This window comes from Stenella coeruleoalba, assembly GCF_951394435.1.
Source record: "Stenella coeruleoalba genome assembly, chromosome: 17".
Classification (NCBI taxonomy): domain Eukaryota; kingdom Metazoa; phylum Chordata; class Mammalia; order Artiodactyla; family Delphinidae; genus Stenella; species Stenella coeruleoalba.
In genome coordinates, this window is record NC_137163.1 from 2,943,939 (window position 1) to 2,960,371 (window position 16,433).

At 54.6% G+C, this 16,433-nt stretch overlaps 1 protein-coding gene across 3 annotated transcripts in view; it reads left to right on the forward strand.

The window, feature by feature from the left end:
• The first annotated feature begins 2,523 nt into the window (after positions 1–2,523).
• Positions 2,524–16,433, forward strand: part of AGO2 (argonaute RISC catalytic component 2) — a 98,536-nt gene continuing 84,626 nt past the window's right edge. Inside the window, exons 1-2 of one of the 3 annotated variants that reach the window (XM_079902132.1) lie at positions 2,524–2,705; positions 3,432–3,487. Coding sequence is in view for 1 of the 3 variants with exons in the window: in XM_079902130.1 (XP_079758256.1) it covers positions 2,684–2,705 (22 nt within the window). In the remaining 2 variants the exon portion in view is untranslated. Of the gene's footprint in view, positions 2,706–2,746; positions 3,488–16,433 lie in introns of those variants that run through there. The other 2 variants (XM_079902130.1, XM_079902131.1) reach the window with 2 other exon arrangements.

Sequence of the window (16,433 nt, forward strand, 5' to 3'; positions counted from 1 at the left end):
AGAACTGAGTGGACTGGATTAAGTGGGTTAAATGAACTCACTCCTTGGGGAAGAGGCACAGGGCAGAGGGGCCTGGGCTTTTCTTCGGTGGATGGTGAATGTGGGCAGTGCTTGGGACACCGGTGAAAGAGCGGGTTGGGAGGAGGGGAGAGGAGACGTACGTGGCTTGACGTGGAGGGCCTGGAGCTCGTGGGGGACAAGGCGGGGCGCGCAGAAAGGGGGCGGGATTCCTCGACACTAGCGGTGGAGGGTGATGCCTGGGAGACGCGGGCGAAGGAGGATCCCTGGTGAGGGAGGGCGGGGAGGCGGGGCTTAGGCTAGAGCTGTCTCTGCAGAGAAGCAACGCAAGGAAGCGCTGGGTAGACAGTATCTGGCCAGACTTGCAAAGGAGCCCTTGCAACAAAGTTACCCAACGCGAGCATCAAAGAAGCAGAAGGCGATCTGAAGGGAGGCGGCAATTAGAGCGCCTTCAGGGCGCTCTCTGAGGCTCGAGATTACAGGAGCACGCAGCAGAGCCGTGAGGCCTCCGAGTGATTCAGTGATTTGGGGCGGAAAATAGCGCGGTGGCTGTGTGAGGGAGGGGGCCGGGCGGACGCAGAGCAGCCCTCGGGCGTGGAGGGTCCTAAACAGAGGGATACCATTTATGATTATGATTTTAAAATGTCTTTATGGTGAAATGTAGCAAAGGTACAGAAAAGTATATTTTTAAAAAATGTGCAGCTTAAGAGACTTGCAGAAGGAACAGCTCTGTCATGGGAAGGAGGCTCGTGCCCCAAAACCCCAGGCCTCTCCGTGGTCACACAGCACCCCTATACCCAGCAGTACCCACCCACCATTCTGACTGTTAGGTAGCCACCTTTTTTCCTCTTCAGCTTTTTACTACTAAATGATGTCTCCCTAAAAAATGTAGTTCAGTTTTGCCTGTTTTAGAAATTTTATACATGGACTCATGCAGTATGGCTTCCGGCTTCTTTCACTCAACCTTGTAGAGATTCCACGTTGTTGTACTTTGATGAAGGGTGTTCCTTTTCATCGCTAGATTCCACTTTATGGGTATATGTGGCTCTCACCACCTATTCTAAGACTGATGGACATCTGGGTGGTACCCAGTCCCACCCTGGTGCGCCTTCTTCCCGGACTTCCTGGGTTCCTAAACACACATTACGGCTGAGTAGCAGCCTGGGATCAAGTGCGGATTTGTGTTCCCACAGCATGAGTGTAAGGTGGAGAGGTGGTCCAGCCCCCGGTGAGGGTGGAGGTGGGGGGCAGAGAATTGGAGAGGGATGGATGGGCGTCTCTGAGGCTGATGCCATGAGACCAACTCCTGTTCATATCAGTGACTTGGTGAAGATCGAAGTCCTTTTAAGCTTCTCTCTGGAGGACAGGCTGGTTCTCCTGCATTTATTTAAGAATGTCCTTGAGGACTGCAGAGACTAGAAATAAACCTATTGGATGCTTGCAAGCAAGACTCCCGTTCATCCTCCTGCCATCCTAGGCCGGAGGAACACAGAGTTACTCGCACCCAGTGTGCAGATAAATACCTGCTTATAGGACGAAGGGATGAGCAGGCGAATATGTTTAAAGGACAATGAGCGATTTCGGATTGTATTTCACCTTCTGGTTGCTAATCGCCCACCAATCAGGGGAGAAAGGAGTTGGCCTCTGGCTCGCCTCCCTGGAAAAGGCTCCAGAAAACAGCTGGATCCCAGGGGACTTGATCCATGGAGGAGGATTGGGGCTGGAGGGAGACGTTTCCGCACAAGTGGGGCAAATAGCGAGAGTCACGGAGCAGCATGAGGGGGTTGGATAAGGACCCAACGTCAAGAAACTGGGGAGGCCCCGAGGACTGGAATGGGGCGTGTTATTTTGATCTGATCACTGACAGCAGCTAAAATTGACCAAAAACTAAAGTTCTTTAGGTGGATTATCTGGGTTCTCGGCCGGGAGGTGGCGGTGTGGTAGTGAGCGAGGACCGGGGCGCGTTCAAGTTCAAGCTCCGGGTCGGGAGGAACCTTCGCGACATTCCTGTTTCGTTAATAACTTAAAAAAGCCTGGCGGAGATGCCGGGGCGCCAGGACGCGACACGACCACGTCAACACGGTGCCCAAGTTCACCCGGTCCGGCGGGGGCTAAGGGTGGGGAAGGGTCCGGCCCTCGAGCAGCCAGAACGGGCTCGGCGGCGGGGAAACAAGGGGTGTGTTTTCTTTTCTTTCTTCCCGGCCTCCGGTGGCAGCGCCGCGCGGCCCGCTCCGCCCAGTCGGAGGAGACGTCGCTCTTCTGAGTGGCTGCGAGGGCCGCCCCCAAGGCCCCCCCAACCCCGCGCCCGCACCCGCGCCCCGATCCCCTGCCCGCCCCCCCACCCACCCCGCCGCCGCCGCCGCCGCCGCCGCCGCCGCGCGGACCCGCCCCGCCTCCCCTCCCCCGGCCCCTCCCTCCTCCCCCGCCCTCCTCCCGGCCTCCCTCCCCCCTCTCCCGCCCGCTCTCCCTCGCCCCTCCCCCGCCCGCCCGCCCGCCCGCCAGCCCGCCGCCTCCGCCCGCCGCCCCGGCCGCGTCGGGTAAACCTGTTTGGCGGCCGCGCCGGGGCGGATCGTGCGGCCGGCGGCTCCCTCGCGGCTCGCGGCGTCGGGGCCCGTGGCGCGCGCGCGGCCGCCCCTCGGCCCCGGAGCCCCTCGGCGGCACCACCATGTACTCGGGAGCCGGCCCCGGTGAGTCCTCGCGCTCGGGGCGCCGGCCCGGCCGCTCGCGCGCTCCTCCCCGCGGCGCCGGCGGCGGTTGGCGGGCTGGGCGCGAGCGCGGCGCGGGCAGCGGGCGGGCGCCGGGGGATCGGGGCTGGCGGGCCGGGAGGCCGGGGATCGGGGCCGCCGGCCGTTTCCTCGGCCCCGCGGCGGACACGCAGCCCTGGCCTCCTCGGGCCCGAGTCGTCGGGGCGCCCCGCGCGGCCTGGGCCCTCCCCGCGCTGCGTTCCCGCCGCGGTCCGGTGGGCTGGGACCGGGCCGGAGCGGGAACTGGGCCGGGCGGCCCGCGTGTAGGCCCGAGGCCCGGGCGCCCGCCTGGCCCGGCCTCCTGCGCCAGGCGCCTGGGCCCTTGCGCCGCGCGGGGCTGGCGGGGCCGACGGGGCTGGCGGGGCCGGGGGCCGAGGCCCGGGTCGGGCTCTAAGCGCCAGAGGGCGTTGAGGCCCGGGCCGGGGGCGCCGAGCTCGGGGCGCGGGCGGCACGGGGAGGAGCGCTGCTGCTCGGCGCAGATCGAGCCGCGGCGAGCCTGGAGCGCTCTCAGTTTCGTTTTTCTTTTTGCCAGTACTTCTGCGGCCCCTTCTCTGAAGGAAAGTCTGGAAATGCTGAATTTTGGCCAATTCGTGCTGGTAGTTAGGGCCGTAGACTGAGAGGGATAGGAAGCGGCACCCTAAAACTGCGTGCGTCTCATTTTCATTCCAGACACACCGGCTCCTTATTCAAGTACTAATTTGCCTTTTGCAGTTTACTAGAGGAAGGTAAGGAGATGTGCTGATTTCCTTAGCATCCCTTCTTACTACTCAGCCTCTCTTTCTTTAGAAAAGTTCTAAAAAACTTAAAGCAGTAACACGTTTTTTTTTTAACTTTTTTTTTTTTTGATGTAGAGTGGAAGGGCGATTAACTTGCTGGGCCAAGAAAATGGTGAAGTGTTGTGAAGCTCTCTCCGTTTCCCGCCAGGCACGTGGCTCCTAAATTTCCCGCTGGCCCTGCCACTTGGACAGGGCATTTCCCGTCCCCTTTGTCCACCAGGTTCCAGCGGGCTGCAGGCCCTGCCGGCTCGGCATACTGTTGCCTTCTCCCAGGGGCCCTAAGCCCTCCCTGGCCTCCTGCTGATGGGGCCCTGGCCCGACCTGTTTCGGGCTCTCCTGATCCATTTGGGTCCCTTGACGTTTTCCCCCACTGCTGTGTCTGTTCACAAACAGCTCTCTGCCTTGTGAATACTTTTTTTTGATGTCACTTAGTTAGAAAGGTTCTCCAAGGCTGAGCCTGACCAACTTTTAAATCCTTACGGGCCCTCAGCAGTTTGATGGAAGAATGGTTTTAGGCGTAATGGTTTTAACCGTAATCTGGAAGGTGACTCAGCCCCGGTGGGGAAGGGCCGGGGGCTCTGTAGTCAGGGTCCTGGGAGCAGACTTGGCTCCGGGAAGCCCCGGATGGGCAGCGCCCACCCGTGACATGGCAGGGTCGGCCCTCACCTCCGTGAGTGAGAATCTCCCCGCTGATTCCTGTAGAGGAGCCCAGCAAGTGTTAGCCACTACACTCTACATTTTTTTCACATTTTCAGTTTAAAAGTTGAAGGCCCAGAAAAAGCGAAGAACCTTGAGGAAGGTCAAACCTTTGTGTTGTGTCTGACGTTAACTAATCCATCGGACAGCTTGCTAAGTTGGTGGTGGTCATTTTGAAGATGGACAACAGAGGCTCAGAGAGGTTAAGAGCCTTGCGAAGGTCATATGGCCAGCGAGCATTAGGACGATCTGTCCGATCTCCGCTGACTCTCCATACATTCTCCTTAAAGAAGTGGCTCTCAGTCCTTTTGACCTTGACCCCCAATAAGAAACACCTGTTACATGTAGACTGGACCCATGTCCTCGCGTGTTCGGGTGTAATTGAAACTCGAGCTCAGGAAGCACAGCTAACCCATGCTGTGTGCTCTGCACTGGGATATTTTCTGGTCTATTTCATTTTCAAGAAAGCTTTAGTTCTCTGGATCTCCAGGCTCATTTCAGGTCCTTAACGGCTCTTGGAAAAATCATGCTCTGATGTGGGCCTCTGCACTGTGGCCTGGTGGGGAGAGGGCCCCTTGTTCTCGGTTCACAGATAAACCTGCCCTGAAACCGGACAGCTTTGGTTGAAAAAATAAATGGGTAGTTCTTAACCAATGGCAGGATGGGAATGAAACCAAATTTCAGGCTGTGCACGCGTGCTGTCATTATAAGGCGTTTAATTTTGTGGTGCTGTTTAATTTTATTCTACACACTAAGGTTTTTAATTTTTAAGAGGAATTTTTGGAATAGAGTCTCTTCAGTGAAACTCTTTTTAATGTATTTCCTAATTTAGAATAATAAAAAGACATTTGATCTGGATTGTAGAAAAAATTACAAATAGTTTTGCTACTTCCATTTTAATACAATTATTAAGTGACTTACTAAGTAAGTTAATATAAAAAATAGAGTCCGCAGTAAGCCTGCGTTATGCCCGTTACAAATGCTGTTACATATGTGAATTGGTATGTGGACTCTAAAGTTAGGTATGTTACTATTTCTTAGGTTTTTTTTTTTTTAACTATTCCAAAGAGTTAGTGGTTTAGAATGGGTGGACTCCCCAGTGACCCTGAACCTTCACAGATGATCAGTCAATTTTTTTTTGTAACCACTTAAAGACCTTAAATGGAGTCTCAATGTTGCATGCTCCAAGGGGGTTGTTTCTGTCGGTTTCACGTGCTCAGACTCCTGTGGGTTCCATTCCTCACAGCTTTGCTACAAAGTAACTTCAGCGACATCTAAGGATTACAACTCTGAGAATGACCAACTTTCACTGTGGTTTCTAGTGTCAGTTAACTCCTCCTGCACCCCGCTTCTTCTCCCTCAGTTATCTCCGTGAAGATATGACCGCTCTTCCAATAACAGTGCACTGTTGCCAAGCGGCAGCCGGCCCTTCGCCCGGGTGAAGCTGTGTCAGGCCGGAGGGCGTGGCTGGGTAGTCTGCTGCCCTCTTGTTTTGTGAACACTCAGAATGTATCACTTGACTTTTAAAATAGTTTCTATTGTGAATTAATTTAAAGTACACACGAGTAGACTGAGTGGTATAATACGGCTCCCATTTCTCCATCACCAGCTTCAACAACTATCAAGATTTTCCACATTTGCTTCAAATCTGCCCCTTTCTCCTTCTTCGCGGAAATACTCGAGTGAGTTCCAGATCTGTCGTTTCACCCTGAATACTTAAGTACCATGTCTGAAGGATGGGGACATTTACAACTCAGTGCCATTGTCACACTTAACAGTCCGTAATCAATTTTTCTCATCGCAGAAGTGTGTTTACTTCCCGGTTGTTTTGGATCCTGAATTTTATTAAAAGTTCACACACGGATTTGGTTTTATGCTTTTGAGGCTCTTTAATCTCGACTCTACAGCTAGCCCCCCACCCCCACCCCGTAAGACAATGAGGTCCTTAAGATCTCTTCTTCAGGGGATGCATATCTTTCCCCCCAGTTTTCTTTAATTGTTCAGGTCCCTGTGTTTCTGTGGGGAAGGCTGATGAGATCCAGTTGCTCGTAAGTTTAATTCAGACGCACTTATCTTCAGCGATGTTTTGGGACAGGTAGCTTTGCATCTTTAACTTTCAGTGCAGTGGAATCCACTTTTTACGTGGGGCTCTGTCAGCAGAAGGACCACGGTGTGACGTGGAAAACGAGCCTGGTGCTCGTGCCTCTCGTGCAGCTTCTCTCCTCATCCGACTCGGTGGACCCCTCCTTCCCCAGTGTGTGGTAGGGAGACGGCTCTCAGCGCCCTTCTGTTTGCTCCCAGTCATTTCTCTCGACTTTGTGACTCACCCCCAGCTTAGCCGCCTCTGTCGATGGCCCGCTGCCAGCGCCCTTGCCTCCCAGGCCGGGGTTTGGTGCTGGGGTTACAGGCCTGTCCTTTTTCACTCTAGGCAGTGAAAAGGTCATTAAGTATTTACCATTCTAATTTTTTGTCTGCATTTTTTTCCCTCAAAATTTAAAACCCTGAAACGTCCTCACTCTTTGTGACCAGGCAGCTGTGCCCTCCTAATTTATCTTTGGACAGAGCTGTACCCTTGGCGACGCTACAGTTTATCCTCTAAACTGGGAACTTGTGCAAGTGAAACAGGGCACTCTTAATAACTTCCCTGGGACGGACGACAGGTGTGCACAGACGGTGGCCAATCAGGGTGGATGTCTCCCTAACAACATTCCTTGAATCTTAGCCTCGTAGACAGGCTCAGAAACAAAGGGCTTCAGCATTGCTCACTTGTCTGACGCCTCAGTGCTTCCCACTTACTACTAAGATCCTCATACAACCTGAAGGTCACAGACGCCATCTCAGAGGGCTGCTGCTTTGTGCCGCAGGGGTGCGCTGCATCCCCCTCCTGCGGTTCACTGCAGGTGGAGGAGACGGCCCAGCCCTGCCTGCTGAGAACTTGAAACCCCACCTTTCTCGCCTTTCTCTCACTTTTCTCAAGGTCATGGCTCGAGCAGTGGACAGGCAGGGAGCCTGGTCATGGGCTCCAGCCCTGTCCCCGTCCTGGGCCTCAGGTTCCTTGTCTGGGCCCGGCTGCCTTAGGTTTCCACGTCTTCGTCCTGTGGTGCATTTGTTCCTCTGTGGACCTCTGATGTGACTGGAGCTGAGGAAGGAGCTAGTGGGCCCTGGGAACAGAGGGTGTGAAGGCCCAGCGGCCGGTGGGCAGGTGGCACGTCCCCCCAGGAAAGGCGCCATCTGCTTTGGTGGCGTGTGGAGTGTCATGTGATCGCACGGGTCCCGGGAAGGTAATTCCAGCAGCCCTGCAGGCGGGAGAGGCGGCCCTGGCAGAGCAGCGTGGGGGCAGGTGTGACCGAAGGGTGGGCAGTCAGGGCCTAAGACAGTGACCCCGTCTGGGTGGGATGGCCGTGGGTACAGGGGTGGGTACCCCGTCAGTATGAGCAGCCAGCGGCCGGCACTCTGGCCCTGGCCAGGCTTTGCATCTCGGTGTCTGCACTTACCAGGTAGACCCCACTTAGCGGCGGCACCCAGTAGTATCTGGACTCCAGCCAGCGCCTCGCCAGCGCCGTGACTTTGGCGCTTGTATATCTTTTCTAAGCCTCGGCCTTTGCACTTCAAAAATGGGGGGCGGGGGGGGGACGGCACCAACCTCAGGGTTGTTGTGAGCATGAAATGAGATGTGCTGGACCTTCGTCTCGGCCGAGGGTGGGCGCGAGTCTGCACAGTGGTCTGGTCCTGCCTCCTCGTGGGGAGAATTAGGGGCCTGCCCAGAGCAAGAGCCCACGAGGGGGGAGTGGGGAGCTGGCCGCGTCCTCGCCTTCCTGACCCCACTTGTTGAATGTTTGAACAAGGAGGTGCCGTCGCATCTAGCTTTGTTACCACAGAAGGACCAGCAGGCTCCAGGGAGGGGAATCGTGCGTGGCACGTGGACACGTGGAGTTTGAGGTGCTGGAAGGCTGAGGCGTGCGCTGGAGGTGGAGGACAGGGTCTTGGGCTCAGGGGGACATGGGTTCACGGGCCTGCCCACAGCTGGGGCCCTGGGAGAATGCAGCCTGGCGCCCACCCCCGCAGCTGGTCGCAGAATCACCTGAAGCCTTTTCCGCATCTCTGCCCCTGAAGACCCAGGAAATTACATTTTGCAAATGTCCCAGGTGCTTGCTTTTTAGGAGGAGCTAGAGACCCATTGGTGTTGGGAGAGAGGGCGGGGGGAGGAAGCAGAAAAGAGCGAGTGCAGCCCCAGGGAGCAGCTTATGCTGGAAACACACCTTGGAGGGCAGCCCCGAGAGAGTGGGGCCGCCGGTGGAGGGGGAGGGGTTCTGGGTGGGAGTGTGGGTGTTCTGAAGAGGCCCTTGCGATGCACTGTAAGAAGTTCACTTTAGTTTACCTCTGGTTCCCTTCCTGAGCGAGCTTAGAGGTCTGATTGGATGAAGACCACTCCTTTTCAGTGGCTGTAGTTACGGTTCCATGTTGCTTTGAATACAACTTGTCTGCAGCTTCACTTAGAATTGGGTCAGAAGGGGACTCCTGGGGACTTAAGTGAATTCTCAGTGAAAATTGTTCTGCATCCATCTTTAAGAACCCACAGCACCAAACGAACAGAGCTGTAGCCGGGCTGACGCCAGCCAGCTCATCACCTGAGTCTGTCTCGTTGCGGCTGAAGCCCATCTTGACGCTCCCTACTGCCTCCTGGGCAGTCACTCGAGGGGCACTATTTTTGTGGTTTTCCACGTTATTTCTGGGTGTCTCAGCTCTGAGCTGTAGTACTTAGAGAGTTGCACATAAAAGGTCAAAATGCCGAGGTTCGTAGGTCTGAGTCATTTGAGATGTTTCGTCAGCTTTGACTCCAAGTTAAATAATACAGCCATTGAGAGTGGATTCTTACGACGCCACATGGATGCCGGTGGAGCAGCTTGAGCCCGGCGGGCCCGTTCTCGTGGCCCAGGGGTCGGTGGGTGTGCGTTGTGCCGTTCGTGTGTGAACCTGGAGAGTGGGAGGCCCCTGCGCTGGGCACTTGCTCACCAGTTTCTCAAACCCCTGCTTTAACCGAGCTCATGCAAGACGCGACCGTGGCAGGGTGTTTGGCGTGACTGGGGTGCTCTGTAGCTGGTGCTGCCTCTGAGTCTCAGGGACCGTGACCGAGGCTCCTGTCCCAGCGGCACTTGTGTTCTCAGAGTCCTTGCCGCTACTCTTGTGGAGCATGGTCCCATCCATGCGGCGGGCTGAGCAGAGCGAGAGAAAACCGAGGACTTCTCCTGGCCTTACGGGTAGCAGGAGGTGGCATCATTTGTTTTTTGTAGGAACAAAGGAACTAACAGAAGTACAAGTGAAAAGTGGAGAGAAGGCAAAGGAAGATGCAGAGCGATAAAAGGGATAACATTGGACAAAAACTGGGGTGTCAGAGAGTCTGGAGCTCGCAGGAGCTAGGTGTCGCCGTGACTTGCCAGCAGACCTCCTCTCACTGTGGTGCAAACCCAGACCACGGGCTCCAGGTCAGGCCGACCTCACTTGGATCCTGGCTGTGTGGCTGGGCATTCACTCAGCCTCTCTGAACCTCAGGCTCCTTCTCGTACAGAGAATGAACACCTGACGGCGGAGGTGCTCTGATCAGATGATAGAACGCGGGCAGATTGCTGTCGCTTCCCTCTGTGCGTGGCCCCAGGAAGTGCCTATGAGTTATCGTGTCCCTCGGTCACTTTATCTTCGCTATTTACTCCACGCACAGTGGCTTCTCTCCGTCAGATGAGCGCCCCCCTCCTTGACCTCCTGGCTGACCTCTGGCTCTTCACTCTGTAAGCCGTGAGGGATAGAATACATTTCACAGACCACACCCCTGATAAATACCATTTACCAGGTACTTTGTATCCACGGCTGCCCTGTACGGCTCAGTACCAGGGAAGTGAAAGGTTGGCCTTGATGCTCGGAGCTCACGTTCCTGGCAGAGTCGTTCAGAACAGACCCAGCTGTGCTGTGCAGTGGGGACCCACCTTGCGTGTCACGTGGTGGGAGTGGTGCCGGGGGAGCACCAGATTCTGTCTCCAGGTGATGAGCTGGCACAGCTGGGTGAACCAGGAGACACTTTTCTACCTGCGATTCTACAGGTGCCTGCGGGCGGGGGACATCGCTGGGGACCTTTTGTTCCCGCTGTGGGCTGCTGTTTTAACAAGTGTGAACACACGTGCCTCACCACAAGAACATCATGTTAGACTTGGAGGGCGTCTCAGTGCCAAGACTGGGAATTACAACTTAACCTTGAGCTGGAGGCATGGAAAGCTTTTGGGGGTGAACAGTCAGAGCATATGTGAGGGGAGATGGAGAATCGAAACAAGTCGTGTACAAGTCACGTGGTTGTAAAGTGCGCCTGGGCACCTGTGATGGAGAAGCCAGGTGAGCAGGATCGCGGCCCTGCCGCGTGGTGGTCAGTGCAGGCGCATTGAGAAGGCACCTTGGAGCAACTTGGACCAGAAGAAGGGGAGGGAGGGAGGTCTTGCTGAGCTTGGAGCCTTTGGCGGGACTTTGAGCCCAGGAGGGGCTGGGCAGAGGAGGGCGTCAGCCGGCAGAGTTTTTACGGCGGAGGGAAGAGCCTGTGTCCTGCCCCTGCCGGTCCCCACAGACAGCCGTGTTTCATCGGGAGCCCCAGGCACAGCCCTGCCCCTCGCGCTTGTCTTTTTTTACGTTTGGCCGCACTGCGCGGCATGAGGAATCTTTTCCCCGACCAGGGGTCGGACCTGCGCCCCTGCCGTGGAAGCGCGGAGTCTTAACTGCTGGACCGCCAGGGCAGTCCCTGCAGCTCATCTTTTCTTTTTTTTTTTTTTTTTTTTTAATATTAACTTACTTATTTTGGCTGCGTCAGGCCTTAGTCGAGGCACATGGGATCTTCGGCACGCGGGATCTTTAGTTGCGACATGCGAACTCTTAGTTGCGGCGTTCATGCGGGATCTAGTTCCCCGACCAGGGATCGAACCTGGGCCCCCTGCGTGGGGAGCTTGGGGTCTTACCCACTGGACCACCAGGGAAGTCCCCCCTGCTCCTTGTCTTGATGCAGACCCCAGTCATCTCGTTTAATTTACAGTATGTCTGAAGATACCTCTGTGAGATGAGGATGTCTCTTTTCCTCCCCCTCCCCCCTCACATAGCCCCTAGTTACCAGTGTCCTGGACCACACAGTTAGTCCAGATCTGCTCAGTTTCTCACGTGTCATGGACTGTTAACAACTCATTGAGTCGGGATCCAGGTGAGGCCCACATTGTGATTGGCTGATGTGAGCCTTCAGTATCGTCTTAAAATAAGAGCTTTGTTGAGATGTAGCTCACGTACCACACAATTCACCATTTAAAGCGTAAAGCTCCGCGTGCCTTAGTGCCTTCACAGACTTGTGCAGCCATCCCCACCACCTAATTTGGGACATTTTTGTCCCCTCCCCCCAAAGAAAGGCTGTACCCCTTAGCTGTGACTCTTCATCCCTGCCCCCCCCACCAGACCTAAACAACCACTCTTTTTTTTTACATCTTTATTGGAGTATAATTGCTTTACAATGGTGTGTTAGTTTCTGCTTCATAACAAAGTGAATCAGCTCTACATATGTCCCCATCTCTCCTCCCTCTTGCGTCTCCCTCCCACCCTCCCTATCCCACCCCTCTAGGTGGTCACAGAGCACCGGGCTGGTCTCCCCTAAACAACCTCTCTCTTAATCTCTAGTTTTCGCCGTCTTCTTTCCCACTGCTAACTGTTGGTGGGTTGAAGAAGCTGGCTTGTGTGTGCTGTCTCGTTTCCCCACCAGCTAGATTTCGCTGATTGCATCTTCTTGGTGTAATTCAGCGTGTTTGTCTGTCCTGTGTGGATTTCCTGCAAATTAGTGGTCAGACCCAAAGGCTTGATCTGATGCAGGTTCTACTTTTCTCGGCTTTGTTGCTTTTTTTTGGTGTGAATACTAGTCGCTGTCGAGCGGTAATCATTAGGTTCCACTAATTCATTAGGGTTTGTACAGCGCTGATGCTCTGTATCCACAAGAAAAACTTCCCCTGGGCAGCTGTTGGGTCTGGGTCTGTCGTGAAGGCAGAGGAATGTCGGTGAACAGCATGAAGGCAGGACCACCTGTTGAGAAGAGAGGCCGGTCCGGGTAGGCGGGCGCTGAGCGTGATGTCGGGGGTTTGGAGGTGATGCTGTGGGTACCCGGAAGGTGAGCTGAGGGTGGGGCTTTTTTCTCTTCTGCAGGTAACGGGGACCCTCTGAGTATTTGGCAGGTGTGTGACAGGCCGGGGTGGTCTGGCCGGTGACAGGAGTCTTCACCTATGTGTGGTGGGGACGTGGTAGGGTTCCCTGTTGGTGGCAGGTCAGTGCTGAGGGGAGGAGAGTGGAGAGAGCAGGGAGGCCTGTGTCTGGGGCGGGAGGTGAAAACCACTCCCCTCAGCTGACCTGCTGGCGTCAGCGAGGCGGACCCCAGGTAGGGAAGGAGCTGCAGGGGTAAGCTTTCTTTTGTAGATATGCTAAATTTCAGGCGATCCTAAGAAATCCGGGGGGAAAAATCCATGGCATTCACTTTGCATCTTTATAGCACCCAGTGCATTTTGCCTGGTGGGGGCCTGTTTCCTTCATTCTGTTGTAAACCCCATTTGCTTGCCGCCCAGGACCATCTTGGTTATCTTTTGTCTTTCCAGTGTCTACCGTAGTGTTTGCTTTTTACTCGATAAATCCTTATTACGTTCAATTCTTTATTGTTTAAAAGCTAAATCAATTGAGTTGAAACTTGTGTGCGCGTCTGGAAAGCCCTGCCCCCAGCCCGGCGTGGCGCCTCTTCTTGCTTGGCCCTCCCTTACCCCTGGCGCCCTGTGGTTCTCTCCAGCTCCGCCTGGAGTCCAGGGTGCTGACTGTCGGGCAGTGTGGAGGGAAGTGGACCACGAGGCCACTTGCCAACTGACCTACTTAGATAGGTAGTGGATGTCCGTGGGAAGGTAAACGCGTGACCTCTCAAAGGGCCTGCAGTGAAGTCTTCCGCAGCACCCTGCAACCTCTCCACCGCCCTCCTGTGAGTGAATTGGCCCTCAGTGTGGGTAGGTTCAGCGCGGGCAACCCTGAGCCGCACTGCTGCTCTGGCCGTTAGGGGCCAGCTGCCTCCCTCTTGGCTTCCTTAGACCTTGTCCAAAGCTGTGCCCCCAGGAGGCAGGCCTGGAAGGAGGCTCCAGCTAGAAGCTGCCTGGGCACGCGGAGTGGGGAGCCCGAGAGCACCCACACCTGTTTGTAGCCAGTGTCTTCACCTGTAAAGTGGGGAGAAGTGCCTCCCTTCCTGTGAGGATAAAGCACATTAATGCATGCAAGTGCACAGGGCAGGGCTGGGCAGGTGTGGTGCTGCGATGGGACTCGGGACCGAGCTGAGAGTTGTGGCCTCACCCGGTGCTGGGGTCCTGTGATACAGGGCTGGCGAGCCACTTTCTCTCAATGATGGCATTCTAGGGGTGAGTTAAGGGAAAAATGCATGTCTTGGGTGAAAATTCTCTGAAAAATAAATGCTGTGGGCTTCCCTGGTGGTGCAGTGGTTAGACTCCACCTGCCAATGCAGGAGACATGGGTTCGATCCCTGGTCTGAGAAGATCCCACATGCCGTGCGGCAGCTAAGCCCGTGCGCCACAACTACTGAGCCCTCATGCCACAACTACCGAAGCCCGCGCGCCTAGAGCCCGAGCTCCATAACAAGAGAAGCCACCGCAATGAGAAGCCCGCGCACCGCAACAAAGAGTAGCCCCTGCTCGCCGCAACTAGAGAAAGCCTGGGCGCAGCAACAAAGACCCAACGCAGCCAAAAATAAATAAGTAAAATAAATACATTTAAATAAATAAATAAATAAATGCTGTGATGTAAATAGATGGTGAGAAATTTGGTTATAAAACTGTAGGAACTCTGGGTGGTAATTTTTTTTTCTTTTGTCTTTGGAAGAGAAACAAAGAACTAGGTTGACTTTTTGAGGGATTTGGATCTCATTCCACCAGGGAGGCATCTCACCGGAGATGGTGGGCGTCCTGGGTGCCTGGAGCATCGTCTTGAGAAAGAGGCTGAGCCCCAGTCTGGGCTTATCGGAGGAGGGGGAGGGCGCCCAGATGGGTTTATCAGTGTCTGCCACGGGGGCAGTGGGCGCGGGTGGTGCCCTTCTGGCTGGCCGGCGAGTTGCCATCCCAGCACAACGTACTTTAAGGATGAGACACACCCTACTAAGCTATCCGATGGTACCTGGTGTCGTTCCCACAAACATCTATTTGAAGAGCGGTTTATATTTTATTTTTTGCATGTTTTTATCAAAATAGGTGTTCTTAAGTCCGTGTCGTAGAATGATGGTTGTTAAAGAATCTTGCAGAGTCATCTTTCAGGTAGGGCATGCTCAGGCTGCTGCTGTGAGGTGGGGTTTTATTCCCCTGGTTCAGGTCCCTGGCCTCCTTTGAGGCAAACCTACAGCGCTTTCCCCTGCTTCTGTTACTTGTGTGGTCTATTCCAAGTGTGTCTGCACGTCAACAAAGGGAGAGAAAAAAGATCGGTGTCTCAGAGAGGCGGTGTTTCCAAACTGTCACAGCCTCTTTTTTCTTTTTTAATTGAGACGAAATTCACATAACATAAACCAGTTTAAAGTGAACAATTCAGTGGCATTTAGTACATTCAGCATCAGGCGACCATCACCTCTATCTAGTGCCAAAACATTTTCATCACCCCAAAAGAAAATCCTGTACCCATTAAGGAGTCACTCCCCGTTCCCCACTCCCTCCCTCCCTCCCTGGCAGCCACCAGTCTGCATTCTGTCTGTGGATTGGCTTCATCTGGATATTTCATGTAAATAGAATCATAAAATATATGACCTTTTACGTCTGGCTTTTTTCACTGAGCATAATGTTTTCAAGATTTGTGTCCTAGTGTGTGTCAGCACTTCATTTTTCTTTATGGTTGAATAACCCATTATGTGGCTATGTCGCAGTTTGTTTATCCATTCATTCTGTTGTTGATGGGCATTTGAGTGGTTTCTACCTTTTGGCTGTTGTGAACAGCGCTGCTGTGAACATTCGTATACCCCATGTTCGTCTATGGTGTGTGGCATATGTCTTCATTTCTCTTGGGCGCATACCTAGGAGTGGAATTGCTGGGTTTCACTCTGTCACTTTGTGAAGAGCTGCTGAACTGTTTCCATGGTGGCTGCACCACTTTACGTTTCTACCAGCAGCGGCTTGTCTCTCCACGCCCTCAGCCACACTGACTATTGTCATCACAGCCTTTTAGAAAGTGAAGTTCTTAATGTAATATATCATATCTGGCATATTCTGTTACCAAAGTGGAAAAAGATACTAGATTTAAGCGTGTTTTGCCAAGATCTACCTAATAGCTCTAAGGCATATCCATTTCTTTGTGCTAGAGTTTAGAGTACGTTTGGAACCTGGACAATTAGATAAACACAGTAAAGCTAAACAGACTTCAACAGGGTGGGAAAGAATATGAGAGTCCAATACCCAGATCAGGCCTGTGTGTCTAATGTCAAAAATGCTCACTCTGGGGCTTCCTTGGTGGTGCAGTGGTTGAGAGTCCGCCTGCCTCTGCAGGAGACACGGGTTCGTGTCCCAGTCTGGGAAGATCCCACATGCCACGGAGCGGCTGGGCCCGTGAGCCGTGGCCGCTGAGCCTGCGCGTCCGGAGCCTGTGCTCCGCAACGGGAGAGGCCGCAGCAGTGAGAGGCCCGCGTACCGCCAAAAAAAATGCTCACTCTGAGTAAATACTGAGGGCCCACTGTGTGCTAGGCGTCTGCTCAGTGCTCGGGGAACGATGATGGGTGCAAACCCAGGTCGCTCCTGCCCCCGGAGCTCACTGACCGAGTCGTGAACACAGACGTGCAATGCATGGTCACCACAAATCCATGCGAGATGGCGGGTGTTTTAGTGCAGGCGGGAGGGGGCAAATTCCAGAGCGAATGTGGAATGTGGCGGCGGGGACCCTGTCCTGTTGGGGGCCTGGGATCGGGCTGCACCTGGGATGGGGCTGCATGGGCCCGGGGGCAGAGGCCTCCCTGAGCACAGCGCTTTTAATCCAGTACCCTGGGGAGCAGGTGTGAGAGATGCACGCGTGCCTCATATGTTTCTGAGGAGCCCCTGGCTGCCGGGTGGAGAAGAGATGGGAAGTGGCTTGGAAATGTGCAGCAGTGTCCCGCTGGAGAGGTCCTGCCGGCGGAGGATGGGGCAGGTGT